Below are 22,131 nucleotides of genomic sequence, written 5' to 3'. Positions count from 1 at the left end.
GGGGATACGTACAGAGCTCATGCGACAAAACCTCTCGAAGATCGGATTCTTCCCGTTTCACCACCGTAGCTAAACACTGGAACAGAAGCCCTTAATCTACATGAACCAGTTCACCATCGATGTTAACAACTGAGTTGGATGCCATTGTAACAGCCTTGTCTTTCTTCCGGAACGAAAATGAATCAGCTGCCTTCCCAATCATTTCGTCTGGAATTCGGGCTCCAACTTCCTTCCCAGTCATTTCGTCTGGAATTCGGGCTCCAACTTCTTTCGCTTTGTCCGCATCTACATTAGCTGATGCAGTTACGCGGTAACGACGTTGAGGAGCCCTCCGTGTTCTCTGAACGGAATCAGGGTTCGCAAAAAGTCTAGGACCGCCTCCGTGTCATCAGTATCTCTCTTCATCCGCCACTGGAGCGTTCAATGATCACTTGTTGAGTAACTGACACGTCCACCACTGGACGTGTTGATCACTTGTTGAGTAACTCAGGCTAATCAGACCTTGCATTGAGGCATTTACTTCAGCACAGGTCGGCATCGAAAAAGCCCATATTAGACGCTCAGTTTTTGTGATCCCCCGTCCACGAGTTAGTCCACCTGTTGTCTTCAAACTGCGCATTAGAGCTTGCTCAATGACTAGATCCGGTGACAATCCAGCCCAGTACCGATCACTTCTTCTTATAACAAACCGACCGATTTTGAAATTGAGTAAAGCTCTGGATTGTTTTCTTGCAGGTCAACCGTAGCCTGGATATGAAGACGAGCGGACCTCGCTTAGAGGTTGTGCCCTGCTGCCGCAAAATACGGAAGCATCTGTTTAAGGCTATCCAAATACAGATCCCAGTTCCCGCAACATATCAAGTCAATCAAGTCTACTTACTCATAATAATGTGTCTGCCAAACTAGCTGATATAACAGTCAGGTACTTTTGAAGATAGATGGCGATCCTGTTGTGTGCGCTGTGCAGCCTGTGTTTTCGAAACCTAACTGTACCTAGTCTTTAATGAGCCGTATAGACTAGAATATTCAAGTTTCTATGCGTCTATGCTTAGTCTCTCTTTTTCTAAAGTCTAGTTTTCACAAATTTGATTCTCATCAGATAACCAGGTTCCCGACGACTAGCGAAGCAAAAATGAGTGAGGTACTTCTCTGCTCCTTTAAGCTCTATATTCTCCTCTATTGCTTTTCGCAGGCTGTTCGAAGTATTTCAGGCGTCCATTGAACTGATCTTTCTGTAAAACTTCGGAAGAAAAGCTACTTTCCTTTATTTTGGCAATTGAGTTATTAAAATCTTTTTTTTGTAGTTTAATATAAGTTAGAGAAGTGTTACAATAAAAGTGATATCATTTTCGGTTTCAGCGAGTTGATTTATACCAGAATCGAGTCTCCGAACGTACCAAAATAACGAAAATCGAAAGAAGGATTTTTCACCCCCCTTTAAGCAGCCCCAGAGAGTTTTCCCGAAGGGAGATTTTAGCGGATTTTGGATATGTTGTTCAGTAATTTTTTCTGAACATTTTAGTGTAAAAAAAGCTTCCTAAATGTCAAAAATGTAAATACCTAATTTTTCGCCCCCTAACAATCCCTTAAAGCCACCCCAGAAGGTTGTCCCGGTGGGAGGTTGGAGCAGATTTTCGATACGATGTTCAGCGATTTTTTCTGAAAATTTTGGTGTAAAAAAACCTTTTGTTGCAATTTTGTCCCGGTCAAACCGTACTTTTACTGGCCTATGACTCCTGTTTCCATAAATCAGGCCAAATCTTTCTTTATTACTTATTTTATTATCAAGTTAGTAACGCTATCCGGCTTTTTACCTTTTCACTTTTATAAAAATGAAGAAGTTGGAATAGAAAAAAAAGAAGTAGTTTCATAGTTTTTTTTTTTATATATGCTTACTGAATGTGACGTTCAATCATCACTTAAAAAAAATTAACAAAAGATTACGTACAATTCTTGCCAAATATGCTATTTGCTTCTTAACGTCACCAAGAAAAAGCTACACAAGAAGAGAAAACGACTCCAAAGTATCATTCTTTATATAATGAATACTGAGAGTGTGCAAACATCGTTGGATAAAAAAGCCCAGATATCAACTGACACTAACAACAATGTCCCTTGCAATCCCCTTGCAATAATAATATCACATACTTAACATCAATCAAATCACTTTGAAAGATGACGTACGACCAGCTAAGTACAATGTTTTATAGACTAGGTTTTAACATTCCTTTGTGTACTTTACAGTATAAGGTAACGATGTTTGAAATAAATTATACTCTATTCCATATACGTCAAAAACTAAATAGATAATTTGGTTTTAAAAATGGGTAGCTGAAGTATTTAGTAGTGCTAAAAATCAGCATCCACAAAGGGGACCAAAGAAGGAAGCTTCTCCATCCAAAACACCAAAAATTAGAAGCATTTTCAATATTTTAAAAAATAACTGTTTCCTGAAAAATAAATTTTTAAACTCCTTCGTTATTAGGAAAAATTCTCCGTGGGTTTGCTACCCCTATCAAAAAATCACGAGGGCGCCCTTGCCTAGTGGTATCGAGAAATCAAATTTTTCAGATAGGAAAACAAACAAAGCACACGAAAAATTTCAGTTATTCACTTAGTGATTACTTTTTGTGCTTCTTCTTCTCTCGTGGATGTAATGAGCTGCAACCTGGGTTGAGGCGCCACTACTGACAAGGGGTTGGCGTTCTTCACTTGGGCTAAATCTTCCTGTCTCCATGATATCGTCTTCATGGTAGTCACGAAGCACAACAATCTCCTAAGATAGTTACAATAGAGACAGTAGGAGGTAAACACAATTATAATATAAACATATATTCATCGTGTACAATAAACACGTTTATTTCATTCGTAATTACGGTAGCGTAATTACGGATGGAACTAAGACGGTAAGTCTCCTTCGTCCTACAGAAAAGCGTAGCAAAAATAACGGGAACTTCGTTTAACTATTTAACTTTGGTAAAAAACTTATTATAAAGAATATTGATAAAATATTTTGCAACATTTGTCTTGTGTCTTGTTTTTTTAAATCTGTTTGTTGATTAGTGATAGTGATAGTGATATATTTAATTAACAAAAAGTTTAAATACAAAAATCAATATGATTCACCCAAAACCAAACGGTTGACGTGGGGTGAAACAGTTAAAAAAAAAAATAATACATACATGTAACATAATTCAAATACACCATGATAAGAAAGAAAGATAAAAAGAGAGAAAAGAAAAGAAAGAAAAAAAATAAATAAAGAATAATAATAATAGTACAGGGACAGCAACTACATACCATATTCATGTTGTGGGGTCGCACTCACAAACCAACAAGCAATTACAACTTAATTTAAATTAAATCAAATCAAGTCACCTCCAAAAGAAACAAAACTAGAATTCATACTTACTTAATAATTTTTCTTTCAATTTTGCTTTAAAACAACTAAAATTTTCAAGTTTCTTCATATCATTATCCAAATTATTCCATAAATTTATACCCTTTATAACAATTAGAAGTAAGTACATTAAATGCATTTCCTCCAAAATCAGGTTTCAAGATCGAGTCACAGTAAATATCAGCATTCAAAATCGTGTTGCAGCATGGTTCTGATTTAGAATAAATTAATGGCATTATTCCGTGGCCGGCGTTTACCCCCCGGAAAATACCCCCCCCCCTCGTGGAAAATAGGGCTATCAAAAATTGAGATGTTTATTTGAATTTTTTTTATTTCCTTAGGGGGGACGGAATTTTGGTACTTTTCTATTATGCGCCACTCACTCAAGTTTACGCTGTGAAAAATTCGAGAACTCCCCAGTTTTTTCGTTATTTTCTTCGCTACTTTATAAATAATTTGGGCTATAGATTTGCATATTAGGGGGGGGGGGGTGAAGTTTAGCGGGTCTGCATGCAAATTTTTTTTGGTAAAAGTATTCTGCATATTAGACAGATAGATAGAGAAGTGTATTTTAAAGCCAAATATACGGCCATAAACATAGTAAAATAACATAAATGAAAGGCACAGATAACAAACTTTGATCAGCGATCATCATAAGACACATAAATGAAACATAACATTAACCTAATAATAGCACTTAATACTTGGAAAACGGTCAGTGAAAAAAAAACACTTAACGCTTTGAAAAAACCCTTAAGTTAAAAACTACATATACTTTACAATTGGATTTTTTTTATTTTTTTTAGTTAACAAAATTTACAGATACCTCGCTATTCTTCTGTAATTTTTTAGTGGCCATATACCTATAAAGAATTGTTTTCTGACTTCCAACTGTCCAATTACTTTACTCCCCCATAAATACCCCCCCCCCCCCATGTGGAAAAGAAGCCTTTAAAAATTTTAGAACTTTATTTGAGTTTTTTTTTTAATTTCCGTAGGGGAAAGGAGTTTTGGTACTTGTGTATTATATACAACTCACTCAAGTTTTCGCTGTGTAAAACTCAAGAACAAACCGGTTTCTTCGTTAGTTTTTTCAGCTTAGCGCGAGACAAGACAAAGACAAGTGACAGAATATATGGGAAATACCGTATATAATTTATTTCAATTTTCAATTTAATTCAATTTATTGAAATAAAAAAAAGATGAAACATAACACCAATAATAATATGGATCCTGGAAGCGAAATTGTTGAGGACCATAACAACAGAAAAATTGAAAATGAACAAGAGAAAAAAAAGAAGAAAAAACAGAAAAAAAGAGAAAACACGGGTAAATTAAAGCAAATTTATTAAAAATTTAGAGATTTATAATATCAAAGTTTAGTAACATTATTATACAGCGTGCGAAAACTTGTGGATAGCTCGATACTGGAGGGTATTATATTTCATTGAATTATAGATTTATAAATGGAGGATCGCTGGGCGAAACTGGAGACATACTTTGGTACAACGAAGGAACGGTTGAATGAACGGAGACATAGGCCTTCAGAATTATTGCAATTAAAATAAGATAATAATTGGGGGGGGGGGGGGGAGGTTTTTATGGTAAGCGGAGTATGCAAGGGATAGATTTAATTTTTTAATGATTTGTTCAAAAGAAATAATACCAAAATCGTAGTACAAGTCCTGTGTGGGATATAGTCGGAGTAGTCGAAAAACCGCTTTGACGGCACGGTTTTGGGCAGATTTTAATTTATTAGTAACTGAAGGATAAGTGTTGCCCAAAACAGATCCACAGTATGAGATGTATGGGTAAATAAAAGAGTAATGAATGAATGAATGGTTTTTATTACCCATCTTTAGCAATACAAAAAGTAAAAATGGAGTAGAGAAAAAATGAAAAGAAAACAACAAAAAACATCGAACAAACGAACAACTTAAATTAATACTTCAATAACTAAAAAAAAAAAAAAAAAAAAAAAACCAATGGCGAAACTATTTACATAAAAAGACAACCATTACACATTACTGACTATAGCTTCAAACATACTATACGTTGGGTCTAAAGATTTCAGGAACTTTTCCCTCCTGGTCGCGACCACGACGAAGGGGTCCTCGAGTCCGTAACGTGCTGAAATCTGGCGCTAATAAAGGGTGATAAGGATATCAGGGGGAAGAAAATTATTCACACGATTAATCATACTTACCTGTCGCAAGATTATGGCTCTGATGTAGGATACATGAGTTGCAAATGATAGAGAGGAGTCTATGTGGACACCAAAAAACTTGGCAACTTCGACCTGTGGGAGGAGATTGGTGGAATATTTTAGGCAGAGTGCTTGCTGAGCTTCATTTTTTTTTGTAAGGGGTTCGAAATAATACAACCTGACTTTTCTTGCTGTTAATGGTCGTGCAGTTAACGAGAGACCATTCCTGTACTCTATTCAGAAGGATTTGAGCAGAGGTGACGACGGATGGTAAATTAGGGCCGGTGATGAAAAAGTTGCTATCGTCAGAAAAGAGTGCTGGGTGCACTGATGGACCCAGGTCTGTGATCAAATCATTATTATAAAGGAGAAAAAATATTGGACAAAGAACAGAGCTCAGCGGGACGCCCCTCCGGACAGGTAGGAGATGCAAAGTCATGCCGCCAAGACTCACACTCTATACTCTACAAGAGAGATAAGAGCCGAACCATGAGAAAGGAATTCCACGAATCCCTATGTTCTTGAGTTTACTTAATAAAACACTGTGATCAACCATGTCAAAGGCCTTAGAAAAATCCAGAAATAAGCCCATTACTGTATTTTTAATGTCAAGTTGGGAACGGATAAACTGTGTGGCGTCGATTAGTGCATGAGCAGTTGAAAATTTGGAACGAAAGCCATATTGATGAGAAGAAATCAACGAATCTGAAGGATTAATCCCAAATAAAAAGGAAGAAACACATCGGAAGATAATTTCCGAGCACTTTGGATACAATTGGAAGAAGTGAGATTGGACGATAATTACTTATCTCAGACGGATCGACTTTTTTATGAATCGGGATAACAATTGCTGATTTAAATATTTCTGGGAAGGCTCCATTGTTCATAGACAGGTTTGCTATATGCACAATGGGTTCACAAATATAGGAAGATGCAGTTCTAAGAAGCTTATTACTTATCCCAAGGAAGTCAGGTGTACTACTATTAGAGAGAGATTCGATAACTTGAAGCACCTCATTACTATCAGTTGGTGAGAAAAACATGGATCTGGGATTCTTGCTAGGGTGTACTGACTCAGAGGGGGAACAGGAGTTAGCATTTGGAATATTGGTGAAATAATTATTAAAAGCATCCGGTACTGAAATTGGGTCAATTATTCTGCCACTGATGTCCTTAAGGTTAATTAGGCATAGATCTAGAATTCTTTTTTTTTTGAAAGAATTTCATTTATTGTTGACCAAATTTTTTGCAAGTTCCCTTTGCAGTGAGTGATTTTTGAATAATAATGATTTTTTTTTGCTTCACGGATGAGTTTGGTATATAAGTTTTTGTATTTTTTATAATTAGTTAGGTCAATAACGCTACTGGTTTTGCAAGCTAACTTATATAGGTCATTTTTACAATATGAAGAGATTATCAGGCTATTGGACAGCCAGGGGTGTATATAGGTAGTTTTTCGGTTTGATTTACAGACTGGAAAGGTTGAACTGATAAGATCACTCAGTCCCTGTGTAAAACCATTTGTGGCTGAATTAACATGCTGACAATCCAAAACCTTGGACCAGTCAAAAGATTTCAAACGATCCGTGAACAGGTTCATATTCACAATATTATATATTCTATTAGACGTAGGGGTATTAGTTCTAGGGTGTTTAGTAGCTGGTTGGAATGGTAGGGAGAGATAGATTGGAAAGTGGTCTGACAGGTCAGAGAATATTATTTAGGAGGACAAGTGGTTTCCCAGAGAAGTGGATACAAAAATGTTATCAATTACAGTAGCGGTAGACCTGATAGGATCAACTCTAGTAGGAAAGAGGATTGTAGGAAGAAGACCACTTGAGGTAAATGTTTCAAAGGAGGTTTCACAATCATTATTATTGTTAACATTTAGTAAATTACAATTGAAGTCCCCAAAAACTATTGCCTTCTTTTGTGGTAAATTAATAAAACTAGAAAAGTCGTCGAAAAGATTACAAAAGAAAGGTGTCGGAAATGAGGGTGGTTCGTCAACACTTATATTAACAATTATTGAATAAATGCATCTATTATTTATAGGTTGCGAGAATAAGGATTCACAGTGTAATAGCCTGGTGAATTTTAGACTTGACCGGATGGAAAGAGAAATACCACCAGAGGACTTGGTTAATTTTCTTTCAATATTAATAGCTCGAAAGCTAGGGAGGGAAAATTCATTGGTATCACCAATTTCTGAAAGCCATGTCTCCGTTATTCCAATTACGTCGAAAGGGCAGTAACCGTTAATTAAAATTTAATCTTTAAAATTAGTCCACTTATCTCTTATGCTTCTGATGCTAAAGCAGATTATATTAAGTTTGGTCTCTTCCATTAGCTTAGGTTTTACATTTTTTACAAAATCAAAAGTGTCGAGACATTCACAGTTTATATGGCTAAAAGGGCTATCAGGGCTAGCTAAGGGGTTGTTGCACAAATTATTTTGGTCATCGTAATAGTTAAAAACAACATTATTGCACAGTGATACTTTCGTGAGAAACGTAAAATCCTGCATAGTACACATTTAAATATCCATTGTGGTTAGAGTTTCAACATTTGCTTGATTTGAATATTGAAATTCTTTTTCAGCCAACGAATTATCATTGGTGGTAATTTTAGACTGGGATGGAAAGTTTGTCGTTTTTTCTTAGATTTCTTGCCTTTGACTAGGGCAATGGCACCGATTTGATTTGCAGTTGAGTCAATGGGCTTAACTAGCTTCGATGTGGAATCTATGTCCTTTTTGATGGAAGATAGTTGAGCTATAGCTGTTTGCAAGATGTCATCACCTAGGAGTTTGGTGATAGCTTTCTTTTTGAGAATATTTTTGGTTTCCTCAGGTTCATTACTAACCTCAATTAAGTGACTGATTGTGAGATAAGTTGCAAGTCTTTGCCATTCGTGGCAACTTTCGGATGAATCTTTTGGGGGGCAGGATGTTGAAGTAAACTTAGGTAAGGGATGGGGGGGACTGACTAATACCTTGAGTATGAACATTGTTTGCCTCTTTAGGAGATGATACTGTCTTTGCATCTTCTACAACAACTTCTACATTTGAGCTATATATTTGCACATAAGGGGCGGGGTTAAGTATTTGGACAGTTTAAAGTCAGAAAACAATTCTTTCTAGGTATGGTCACTAAAAAATTACAGAAGAATATCGAGTTGTCTGGAAATTTTGTTAACTAAAAAAAAAAAAAAAAAAAAAAACTGTATAAAGTAAATGTAATGTTTCATTTAAGTGTTTTTTTCCAAGTGTTATGTGTTTTTTTTTTCAATGACCGTTTTCCAAGTATTAAGTACTATTATTGGGTTGATGTAGTGTTTCATTGAAGTGTTTTATGATGATCGCTCATCAAAGTTTATGTTATTTGTGCCTTAAATAAAACTTAAATAAAAAAAAATAAAATTCTCAAATTTGGGAAACCTTATTTTCCACGGGGGGATATTTTCCGGGGAATATTTTCCGCGGGGTGTATTTTCCGGGGGGGGGGGGGGGTAAATTCCTAGAACCACATGATTCAGTTGTTCTACCCAAACAATTTCTTGAAGAAATATTGCTTGTTTCGGGTCGCGCTCATTAAAAGTGATCCAATTTGGCAGGCTTGAAATATACTTTCAACAATTTGCATTTTTGACCACGCTCCACAAGTACTTAGCATTTGCCATGAGCCCAGTATCTATTTCGTAAAAGGGGGGGGGGGGCGTAAATTTTTTCGAATAGTAAGAAGAGCATAATAGAAGCAGATCTTATCATATATCAAGAACAGAGCGACACAAAGCAAATATATATTTATTCATTGTACCATGCGTAGCCTGAAAGACAAATTCAGTTGTTTGTGGGATTCAACTTTTTCTATTTAAATTAAAAATGTTGAGCAACAATGGAGCTAATCTCTTAATAATTATATATAAAAAAAAAACATATTTCACGGATCAACAACAAAATGTGACGTACCTTAAGAAGATACAGCCAGCTTCAATGAAACGCTCATTACCAAAGGATACGTTTTCTTGAAACAGACCTGTCAGGCTTAGGACAGGGGAGGTTTCAATAAAAAATTGTCCCTTGATAGAATATCAATAGTCACGTAGAAATATCTTAAAATTACAAGCAAAATATTTGTTTTCATTAAATGTGATAGACGTCAAATTACCCAGAAATTGACAGTGACGTCAATTCACGAAAATTTAAAGGGGAGAGGGGCAAAATTGTCCTTTTTTTAATTCTCTTTAATGACAAAACCAAAAAAGGGATTCTCAATGAAAAGACCACAAAAAATAGGGGGCAATATACTCTACACCACCCCAACTAACGCCACTGCTATACCATGCACACTAATATGATTTACACTATCCGGTTCACACTAAAAAAATTTGTCATTGCATCTTCTATGAATATTCACAAGAATAATTTTTCATGCCTTATCTTCTTTTGTTATGAGTTACCCTTACTCTGCCATGACTTAGCTTAAAATTTCAATTGTTTGTCAAAACGAAAAGTTTGAAATAGTAAGGTAAAGGTAACTATATCTTACTTGTTTAGTGAGGATCTCGGCCTGATTGAATAGCAAGTAGTGATTTTGTCTTGGCAGTTTAGGATACAACCTGTCTCTTGGCATTACTATAGAACAGAGTACAATGTATAGGCAAATTATATTGATTCGACACAAACTTTATAATCATGAAAAAATTAGTATTTCTCAGTCACCAGCAAAAATTAATACAATAATTCGTACTAAGACAAAATTAAGGAAACCCAGAAAGTTCGAAATTGTAAATGTGTTTCATACTCACTCTTGATTGACGATGTTTATTAATATATACCTCAGAATTCACATTAATATTGTATATAAAAACTTGAAAAATAGCGAACAAATTGGCATCAAAACAGAAAACAAGTCACTACTGTAGGCTCTTTGATTAAAGCGGTTAAATTAATTAATAAGACAGTAGGATATACCATCAAAATAATTTACACAATAAAATACATACAGGTGTAACATCAATTCAGTAAGAATGGGAAGAAGTGCTTTTTTGTTCCGCTTTTATAGGAATAGGCTACTCGATAAGAAAAGTGAAATTTCGAAAATAAACAGCATTTAAAATCTTTTGATCAGTGTTTTTTCATGATAGTATCATCTTTAAGCATTTACAAGGTTGGGGGGGCGGATAACTCTAAGACATAATTACAAAAAAGGAAGGAAACAAAGAATACATACTTTGAATCCTAGCGCATATAACAAACAACAAAAATAATTTACTTTTATGCTTCCTAGACATGTTTTAGGTCAGATATGATTGCAGAAATTATGATACAGGCGTAAAGAACGAGCTGTCAGCTCCAATTGTGATTCCTACGAGGCCTAAGTTCTCTTTTATTTTTCAACGAATAAAACTACAGAACAGTAATGGTAACAAAATTAATGAAGTAAAAAGGTTTGCAGAATTTAGAAATGAATTTTAAGAGAAAATGCATTCTAATTATGATTTCCTACTTACTATTTGAATCTTTATTTGTGGTTGATGAAAGTGTATGGAGGACGTAGTATTATGAAATTTTCGTGTTTTTTTTTTCTTATTATGGTGACTCCAGTAGCAGCTCGACAAGGAAAGGTGTATGCATTGATTTGTATTATTAGCACTGGTTTTGTAGTTAATTCATATTTATAACCAGTCTTAGGAAACTTTATTCCTGGCACTCCACTAGAACAATTTGTTTGACCAAGTTCATGGGCAGGTCGGAACATTTAGTTGAGAAGAAGTTATTTTCCTCTAAATACATATTGTTTAGTAACGCTTTATCAGTAAAACAAATTTAACTTAAAGAAAAACTTGTGTAATCTTTCACAGAATGTGCAATTGAAATCAATCTCCAGTGAGAAAGCCCATGAAAACACAGTATCTTTTTCCAATTCAGCTAAATGAAGCAAAGAAAAGTGTTTGAAGGTATCTCAATAAAAGTATTCGTTTGAGATATTCCCTTGAGTGCGGGGATTTTTCCGTAGTTCAACTAAATTAACTTCAAAATACCTGTGATAGAGGTCTTCTTGTTAAGCGATCATGCGTCCAGGAATTTATGGACTTGCCGGGTGTCATCATTGGTACAGCATCAATGACACTCTTTTGCGACGCCGCTCGAGACAAATTTTGATGTGAAACTGAATCTTGCCAAATAACTTCAGTTACAGTTCTGTTGCGGGCAGAGTTCGTAGGAGTAACTAGACTCGTCGTTGAAGAGCCAAGATCACTAACGGCTCCAGCACTGGATACAACTGGATTGGTTTGTAAGAATAGAACACCGGTTTCATCTGAAAAACGAACAATATTCCACTTGACGTTTCGCATTCAGTAGGAATAAACTCCTTGAATAAAGATGTGGTACATGGCGGCACAGCAAGAAAAGGGCAGAAGGCACGAATCCCGCGGGGTAGCTTTTCTTTTAAACTGGTTTTATTTCATGAAAATGTCGGCAAGTTTGTTTGAAAAAGCGTAACACATTTACATTATCAATGTTTTTTACTTCAAAATTGCTATTTAATTCCAAACTCCAAATCGACATTTTTCTGTCGTTAAAAATATAGATCTTCAAGTAATAATCATTATGCAATAAGCTCTTTTCTCTACACAGTAGAAAAGTTAAGCTGGACCACATTCTCCCGGCAATAGTTTGAACCATCTTAAGAATAGCATTCTAGTTACACCAAGGGACTGGTAACTTATATCCAGTCATACTAGGTAAAAGAGGAAAAGCTAGAGACAGACACGTCTTCCATGAAAGCTTTGCCTCTTTCATGATCTAAAACTCCCATTTAGAATGGATGATTTATTTATAAATTTGGTATTTACGAACGAAAAAGCTATCCTAACCCCAGAAGACATTTTGTATCGGGCCGTAGCCTTGAAAAAAGGGAACATGCACTCTTTTGTCACCCTTTGCACCGACAATGACAACAAATATTGTTACTGTCTTCTAAGATGGCTAAACTTAAGCAATAAGGGCATCAAATTCTGGGCAACAACTTCCGGAAAATGCTTGATATTACTTCTCTATCTGAGTCACCTAAATTGTTTGCGACCACGGAGAGGGAATTTTTTGGGAAAAGGGTGAGGGTATGTTGGAGTGTCAACAGCCCTGCATCTTGCCTCCAATCATACTGATTTTGCAACCCTTGTTTGATTCTGGCTTTAAAAGCATAAACACCCTCAAACTACAAACGTGACAGAAGGGCGGAATTGGACATTTTTGAAGAGGCGTGGCCCCACTTTGTTCCTCCAGTCATTCATATTAAAAATCATTCTATTTTTGCGTCTCAAACAAGATGTAATATGCGTGCTTGTTTCCAAAAAGTCAGCGGTGGGAGGAGCGGGAAGAAATTAGAAGCCCTCTAAACCACTTTGGTTCTCTATAAGTACAAACTGAAAATCTTTTTGTAATTCTGGTTCAAACAAGATGCAACATGACAATTTTTCTGGTAATAAGTCGTCAATAGAATGAATAGGGGAAGTTGGAGGGAGCAAGATTTTATGCCTCCGAAAGTATGGACTGAGAACCATTGCGTGATTCCACTTCACCAAGGTGCAAAATGCCTTTCTTTGTGCAAAGAAAAAAAGATGATTGGGAAAGGGAGAGGAGGGGCCATAATACACTTAGTTTCTGCTTCCTGATAAAACAATTCGAAAACCCACAAAATTTTTGTGCTGATTTTCTTTACCAGGAAACTTCTAAGCACAGTAAAGTGTCGATTTCTGTAATTCTGTGCTGCAAATCAAAATGTTTGGCCCGAACAGAACCAAAATGTTATCGAGTAAACGCTTAAAAGATGGCCAAACGGCTTAGGATTATTGACAAGATATATATACAGTCTACAAGTTTCAGATCAAACTGACAAAAAGTGACGATTGCTGCCATTCTGTGCTGCCAAACAGAAATTAACAGGGTCAAAATGCTATCGAGCGGAAATTCTGAGATAGCTTATTGGCTTCGAACTAAAGGTATATAAATATTCTCCCAGGATCAGAGCTCACACCGTCACATGGTACCGCATTCATCCTTAATGTAGGCCCTTTAATATAGAACGTATATAGTGTTGCTTACGGTTATGCAGCATTGCTTTGCTGCACACTTGTTATTAGGGTGATGAGGAAGATCACTTAGGCTTTTTTTTAGGAAGTGAGCGTTCTCGAACCCAAAAATGCGATTTTTTGGGTCAAATTCCCCACCTTTTTGTGAGCAGCCCTTCCAATCAATGTGATGAAGGGATTCAGCCTCGAGGACCCCTTATTTTGAATGGTCAACAATATATTTAAACTAAGTTTTTAATTTACATACTAAGGGAAAATGGTTCCCGTTTATTGCAAAAATATTTTTAGGTTGATGTAGAAATTTCACCAACATGATACTATTAGGCGACTGAGAAAACTTCTCAAAATACGCACGGACTAGTTGAAGCTAGTTTAAAGCGTTGCCTGAACTATCAAAAATACACTGAGAGGTCCAAATTTTCGCGAGAGGTCCTGTTAATCAATGTGGAGAGGGATTCCACCTCTATAAACCTCTTTTTTGAAATACTATATTTGGACTATATATTTAACATGGATGCTAAGGGGAGAATAGCTCTGTTACTATCGTAAACATATTGTTAGCATGAAGTAAAAGATTACATTTAATATTCGGTTTCTTGGGAGACTCCTCAAGATGAGCATGTAGCACCTTCAAAACTGAAGAGTATTGTAGGATAGCTTTTGTGTAAATCTATTTATGCTGATTAGACATTCTTTTTTTCGCAATTGCTTAGTGTCGGTTTCTTGTTATAAAGTCGTTTCATACGCTTAACTTTGCAAATTCCGAAGAGGGGGGGGGGAGGAGTTTACCAGGAGCCGCGCTTTTAGCATTTAAGGCCCCCCCAAATGGATCTTAAGGGGTCATCCTTTCAGGGTCATTTTCATATTCGAAGCAATGTTATGCAAGAACTAAGCTTCAGCGTAAAACCCAGGTACAGTTGGGACGAGAGCTCCGTTCATATTTATATTACGCCGAATAAGATATTAAAAAAAGAACAGAAATTAAAGGAAAAAGGATTCTCAAATGAAAGAAAGGAGTGACATTAAAACACAAAATGGACAGACATTATCTTGTATATTAGGAGGGCTACCACCCCTACACCCCCGCTCTTTATGCTAAAAATCAAGTTTTATTCCATCAATACTTAAAGAACGAAGGCTGTACTAGAGGGGTGACATGACAAAAAGTCATTTTGTCCCACAATACCTGGAGAATGGAAGAGTTTATTTGTTTGAAACAATAAATTTGTTTTGCTTATATTTGTTACTTTTTTATATAAATGGCTTTATGTAATTTGTTATGTTTATATAAATTTGTAAAGAAACAATTTTGTTTGTTGTTTAGTTTGTTACAAATTTATAATTGGCTTTATGTAATTTGTTATGTTTATATAAATGTGTTTACAATAAATTTGTAAATAAACAGTTTTGTTTAGTTAAAGTGTTTTGCCAGATAATCAACAAATACAACACATACAATGATTGACTGGCTACAGTTTTTTTCACTCTAAAATTCTTTCAGTTAAATACTAGTTAAGAATTAATGTAAAGGGAGGGGATTGACGGGGTAGTAGCTACCTTGTACAATAAGAATTGGTTTTGAGCTTTAATGCCGCTCCCTACTGTTATTTGAGAGCTTATTGTTGATGTTTAATATTTAATAAACTTTGAACAATATGGGATTTTTAAAATTCGTTATAAAATCGTTAACTTTACCTGAATTGACTAGGTCACCAGTGGCAGCTGAAAGGTCTTATTCTATTGCATTGTCAGTAACATCTTCGCTCGCCTCTTCATTTAATATTTGGAGGCCGCCGTGGATAGACTGCTCCTCTAATGTTATCTTAGAAAAGAGACACAATTGTCAACTGTTACAAATGTTTAAACATTTTTATCGTCTAGTTTCCAGTAATCTCCCATGTTATTTATCTTGTTTCACTAATTGAAAGGTATCTTACAAGCATCAACTATGGTAAAGACTGAATTAATTAAATAAGAACGATAAACCAGCACTTTCCTTATTCAATCGTAATTTTTTTCAAAGTAGTTTGTCATCTTGTGTAATATTGCATGAATCATAGAAACTAAAAGCAATACGACCATTCCTAGGGCAGAAAAGACGGGGTCAGGCTCTAAAAAAAATTTCTCAAACTCGGAACCTATCTAGATCATTTTTCAGGACAGAAAATTTCAGGGTGCTAATTTTTCAAAAAAGAATTAGCTTCATAATATTAGAAAAGTGTGCTTAGAAACAAGTTCACAGCAAAATGACACGTCTTAAAGAAAGCAACAAAAGTTAATTTGAGAAACTGCGACCGTTCTCTACGTTTTTGTTAGTTCTAATCCTTATTTGAGTAGTATGCGCTCTTTTCTGCTTTTAATAACGATCTTTATTTTCCTTGACAATTTAGTTTTTTTAATTAGCCTACTTAAAGTGGATTTTAAATTCTTAACTATATTGAAATTTTAATTTTGCTTTTTAATTTCATAATTAATTTTATTGAATTTTATTTCTCAATATAAAAGATTGTTAATAGGGGATGTCAAAAATATTTCTGAGTTATTATGGGACATTAACATTAATTTATGAGAAATAAATTTAAAAACAATAAGCTTATATTAACTGGATTCGTAATCTGAAAATAAGACATTTATTATTAGGAATGAATAAAGTTCTATGTTGATCAGAGACTGTGACGTTAAAATCTAAGAAAAAATAAAAAACCGAATTAGTACATTAAGATTCTAAGCAGCTCATATCTGTCTACTTTTCTTCATAATGAATATGTTTACTTATATACTTCTAATACATTAAAAAATAATCAGACGACATGTTTATCAGAAGCGGAGGCGTTACTGTAATGCATTACAACATATCTATGGTTTATCAGTGGTTGATCGATACTCCTATGGGCGGAAAGCGAAGCCTCTCTGTTTCTCAGGGCAATACAAGTTATTTGAACAGCTCACAGTCTCAAAAACTCAGATTTATACCCTTTTTTAAGTCTTAAAGGCTAAAAAGAAGTAGAACACGACCTCAAATATTATTCAACTTCAACAAGTCAGCCATTTCCTGCAAGTTACTAGCACTCATTCCTTCTATTAACTGGATGCCATGACATAAAGTTTCTGTGGACAAGTAAACAATACGATGGTTAAGCATGACGTCATGAAAAAAAAAAAGTAAAAATTTTTTATTTATAATTGTAAAAATAATGATTCTTTCAAAATCTAAATTTCCTAAAAATTGAAAAAAGAATATGTAAAATAAACATAATCATAATAAACTTAAAAAAAATAACTAGATAAGAGAAAAGCCTTAGTTACTGATTTACAACATGTGTGCACTAATAATTTCTACAAACTCCCGAAAAAAAAAATCGAACTTGTAACAGACAGAACAAAAAAATAGCCTGTAGAATACAGCTAAGACTATGCAAGGCTTCATCTATTTTTTTATTAGGCAGCTGAACATTGAGAGAACACTCCATGTTTTCCAACGAAAGACCTTAGGACTAAGGATGACGGGTCGTCCCAAGAGCCCCTACCTCACACCAACACCTAGACCACTGCACTTTTAACATACATCTGCAGTCCGAGAGGGACGATATGCGGTGACAACAGGACGCGAGAAGACTGCACACTCTTAGCTCAATAACCTAGTTGTCTCTTAAGGCACAGGAGGATCTGCGACCCTAGTAAGGATTGTTTTCTCAGTTTTATGTAGAACTGATTAATGATATACTAAGAATTAAACATACCACTCGATTTGCCGTTTAGATTATACTATGATTACTCGGTTACTCTAAATAGTATAGGCATTTCCATCGAAAATCTGTTCGATAAAGTTATCAAAATCCTTTGTACTTTCCTGTATTCTCTTTTGGTCAATTGTCATTTATGTGTTGTCTGACATAAAGTTTAAGTTGGGTTTGTTTTGTTTTGGCTACGCTTGCAAGACTGACAATACTTTTCTGTGTGTTTTGTCCTTTCATTTCAGAAGTTAAATGTAAAAGAAATTAAAAATTAGTTTAAACAAAATAAAATTTAAAGAAAAATCATTGTAAAAATCAAAAAACAATGAGTGTGCCACCTCCAGGTTCTCACTCCCGAGGTAAGAAGAGAATTGTCCCCCTTGGGGGGCACAAGCACAAATGGTCGAAAAAACCAAAACAAAAAAAGTGTGCCCCCCTCCCCCCCGGTCGGTCGAATGGGTTGAAAGACATGTTTATTTTGGGTTTTTTGTCCTTTAAATTTATTTTTAAAAAAAGAATGTATATATTAGAATATTATTATTAATATGTCAATCAAAAATTCTGATTTTTTAAACACATGTATCAAACTATGATTGCAATCATAAGAAAAGGTAATCAGTCGAAATATTCAGAATTTCGCAAAATATAAAAATAACATGGAATCTCTTAGATTACAATCACAAAGCATGAAATTTTTTAATGGTTTCATAAGCTCTCCCATTAATGACGTAGTTGTTCAAGTAAACAGCTTCTATTGAGTGCCCATCCAAAGGCTCAAAAAGCTGCAATTATCATGCAATTATTGCTTATTCAAAATCGAAAAGCGAAATTAATAAATCTCAATTTTCCATGAGAAAATGTTTTCAAATTCTGACCAAATAGTTTTGTTTTAGCTACTGGCGGAAGCAAAAAATCTTAGTACAGTTCAAGATTTTATTAGTATTATTAAAACTTTGTTTTGAAAACCTAACAGTGATAAAAAAGCAGAATCATACCAAAATTTAGGCATAAAAATCCGTTTTGTCAGGTTGTGACCGAAGAAGACCGTACAATCTTTCAAGTCTTGTGAAATAAGGAATGAACAGAGATGGAAGCTCACAAATAACTGACCAGTGTTAAATTTAGTCCCTTGTTTCATTCCTGAATGTCTCATTTTCCTAATTCAACTACTTTCCATGATAATAAAAAGCCTACAATTTAAAATTTTAAGCTTGGGTTATCTATGTAGGCAAAGTTAATTTGTCTTTTACTGATGTACAAAAAATCAAGCAAGCAAATTTTCATAAATTTTTGTTGCTCTTCAGCGATGCAGGATTCAATTGCAAGCACAATGTGTGTATGAACCATTGCAAAGGATCGTGCACGTAATATGCCATCGATTTGAAACATTCAATCAAATATAGATACTGCGTCGAAGGACAGGATTAACCTATATACTAGACGAAGTTAGTGTGCATAAGAAAAGAAAACAGACAAGGAAAAGGCTTAGCACAATTATAAGTTTTTGACTATTTCTAGTTTGTGCAATAATTGTGTAATTTGTTTTTCAAAAAGAAATATAATAAATAAAATTAATTTTCTATTTTTTAGATATTAACTAACGCAATACGACGATGAAGATGGTTTACATAGCCTTTTATGATGAATTATTTTGCCAACCTTGCTAAAATGAATAATAAGTTAGCTTCAGCGGGTCCCAAATACTTTTAAACTGTAGACAAATAGTCTGCGTAGCTTATTGGTAAACCCACTGCTGCACGTTGTCGACATATTTGATATAAATACATGTACAGTTATTGAACTTATAGAATAATTCCTAGAGACACTCCTGCGGATAAAAACTGAGCTCCATCCTCACCAAAATTTTAAAAGCTGACAAATTAGTTTGAAGATTTGTTGACAGATGTGACTACATATTCTGATATAGCTACACTAAATAAGGATGTAACAGAAATATCGTTACTTACTGGTATTAGCGGATGTAAGCAGACGCTACCAGCAGCAGCAAGGCAAGGGCACCTACTTGCACGTCCTGCATCTCTGATATTCCTATCAGAGCCATTATGTCGATTTATTTCGACGTCTGCTCGATTGGCTGGTACAAAGATTGATTCTGTATAATGTTCTGAAAGTAAGGGAAGGAGCTTGATTAGAAATAGAACAATGAAGATTGACTGTCCAAAAAGTAAAAATGAATTAATAGTAGTATTTTTCAAAACGAAACATCTGTCTCTACAGGCTGTGACATAGTGATTCTAGAACGTCCAGCCTAACATTAAATATTAATATTATTCTTTCGGTTAGACTCGGGGTATGTTCTGTATATCTGAAAAATCTCGATCGATCGTTACCATAATTTGGATGACTGTTATGTTACTAAATCTAACTATGTGTTGATTATCTTAAAAATAAATCCAAACTAGCCTTAAAACGGGCAAGTCAAGACCGTTTAAAATTATGAGCCGCGATTCAAACAATTTACGGTCGCCAAGTTGAAAAACCCTGAACCTGAGCGAAAATCCGCAGAAACTGTGCGGAAAAATATTTCAGCGTGAAGCTCAAGATAGTGTACCGGTCATGATTGCTGAGGCAAAAGACAAACTATTTCATGGATAGCTGGGATCTGTTGAGGAAAAAACAGTTGTTGGATTATTAAGATTATTTAAGAATATAAGCCTAGCATCTTGTTACCAAATATGAATTGAGAGGTATATCACTGATATTCGAAAATATCACTTTTATCACTTAATTTTTATTTAGTAAAGCAAAAACATTAAATTCGATTACTTTCTTCATAAGCCATGATGAGTATCTTCCAGACTTGATGGTGTTTGTGTAACATAGGCTGATGGCAAATAATAAAAGATAAGTATAAACCCTAGTGGTGTTAACCCAGTTTGAAGTAACATGTCATTAACAAATTGAAAATCGACAGACTGTCTATGTTTGAATTTTTACAAACGAAAAGCATCGTCAGATTTACCAAATTAGTTTATGCTTATTTTTGTCACGGTTCAGAATGACAACAATGGTCAAACTTACACAACAAAAATAAATTTCCTAATCTTGTAACAACCAAAAGAAAAATCATAGACGACACCAGTTTTCGGGTATGAATAGACCAGGGGCAAAAATTGTTTCATTTTGATGTCCTTAGCACTTTAAATAACCAATTATAAAGATTTAATTACCCATTAAAGTTGCTAATCTTGGCAGACCTTTTACCAAGGCAATTCGATGGAACCAGCACAACTGAACTTCAAAGGCATGGAATTAACACTTGATTACCTGACTATGAACTGCAGACTGAAGTGTCTTAACATCAACCTATTATTTCATGTTATACAGAAAAGTCAAAGATAAGTAAAATGCAATGCATGGTAAAGAAAGTGCAGAAGATCCTGAAATTAGTTAACTTTACTAATTAACTTTTAACTTTACTAATTACCTTTTGACTAGTTAAGTTCAAAACCCAAAAGGTACCAAAGCTTATTTGTCCCAGTGTCATTAAGCATTATCACACTGAATACACATTCTTTGTTAGTATAATAATTTATTTCGCTTTCATTGCTATCGTGTTGGACAATGAATTGTGTAGTGGAATTTCTCTTAATTTAATCTTACTGAACTTATGATTTTTTATGGAAATAGTTACCGAACACTGAATTTATTTTCCCATAAGTTACTTTTACTTTGTATTTTAGTACACCCTAAGTCGGTGTCCAAGCTTTGGAGCTGGCGTTGGACAACAATGACGTCTAACATAATTTGATTTAATAATAAAGGTTAATAAAACACCAATATTCCCCAATGTTTTCAACGTGATCGGTGACTACAAATAATTAAGAGTACCATTGTACTCTAATTATGTAATTTCTAATTAGTGTAATTTCCCTGATTTGGCTTCTTTCTTAAATATTACCTAAGCTGATTAACATATATTTAGTAGTCGCGAATTATCTAACAGCATACTACCTTATGCGGGGTAGTCTGGACAATCAAAAATATTCTTGTGACCTCAAAATCATCTCAAAATAAATAAAATAAAATCTTGATTCTTTTTGGAAGATGCGTTATCATAATTACTTGTTCTATGCAGTGCGGATCCACGATTTTTTTTTTGGGGGGGGGGGGGGGTAATAGGTTGATCCAAAAAACTTGCGTTACAAACAAGGTTAATTAACGCAAACTTAAGTTAATTAAAGAAATTACACTACTTTAGACTATGTTAGGGGGGACGCCCCCCTCGCCCCTCCCCTGGATCCGCCACTGGTTCTATGGGTAATTACCTCAATAATTGTTGCATCAGTAACAATAACAATGGTAATTTTAATTTGAACACTGTTTTGACTTGACAAGACCATTTTTAAAAAGTATGAAGTAGGTAATTCATTTTGAAACAAGAATCTTGCTTTTATTCAAATAGTATATGATAACCAGATTAAGATAGGCTAAGCTAGTAAAAACTGGCAAAGAAAAATACTTTCTCCTAAAAGCTAGTTATCTACTGCTCGTGTTACTAACAACTCATCTTAGTGGAAGTAGAAAGCAACACCGAGCCAATTCTCATGCATAAATCTTTACATAAAAATTCTGTTTTTCAGAGTTTCAGTTAAGTATTGGCATGGACGGCTCTTTTTCTCCAGTAGTTTTAACAAACTATAAAACAATTGTAAAATATTTCATTTTACTGA

General features: G+C 34.7%; 1 protein-coding gene across 1 annotated transcript; it reads right to left on the bottom strand.

Annotated features, from left to right (window-relative positions):
- Nucleotides 1-1,767: 1,767 nt before the first annotated feature.
- Nucleotides 1,768-21,801, bottom strand: LOC148950153 (uncharacterized). Its single transcript, XM_089091791.1, has 4 exons — nt 21,727-21,801; nt 19,461-19,581; nt 11,652-11,929; nt 1,768-2,776 (listed from the first exon to the last, which is right to left on the bottom strand). Exons 1-4 carry the CDS (start codon nt 21,799-21,801, stop codon nt 2,615-2,617), a joined length of 636 nt encoding a protein of 211 aa, XP_088947917.1. The 3' UTR covers nt 1,768-2,614.
- Between the last annotated feature and the right edge of the window lie 330 nt (nt 21,802-22,131).

Source organism: Artemia sp. Qi Xiang Cuo, chromosome 7 (assembly GCF_049724085.1).
Source record: "Artemia sp. Qi Xiang Cuo chromosome 7, ASM4972408v1, whole genome shotgun sequence".
Lineage (NCBI taxonomy): Eukaryota > Metazoa > Arthropoda > Branchiopoda > Anostraca > Artemiidae > Artemia > Artemia sp. Qi Xiang Cuo.
Note: the sequence above shows the minus strand (reverse complement) of the source record. Positions and strands in the feature narration are given on the sequence as shown.

Coding starts and splice junctions, on each gene's coding strand:
- LOC148950153 (XM_089091791.1), bottom strand. CDS start 21,801: ATGGTCTTGTCAAGTCAAAACAGTGTTCAAATTAAAATTACCATTGTT. Junction 19,582..21,726: donor CTGATGCAACAATTATTGAG/GTAATTACCCAT, acceptor TTTCTAATCAAG/CTCCTTCCCTTACTTTCAGA. Junction 11,930..19,460: donor CAGAGATGCAGGACGTGCAA/GTAGGTGCCCTT, acceptor TTCGTTTTTCAG/ATGAAACCGGTGTTCTATTC.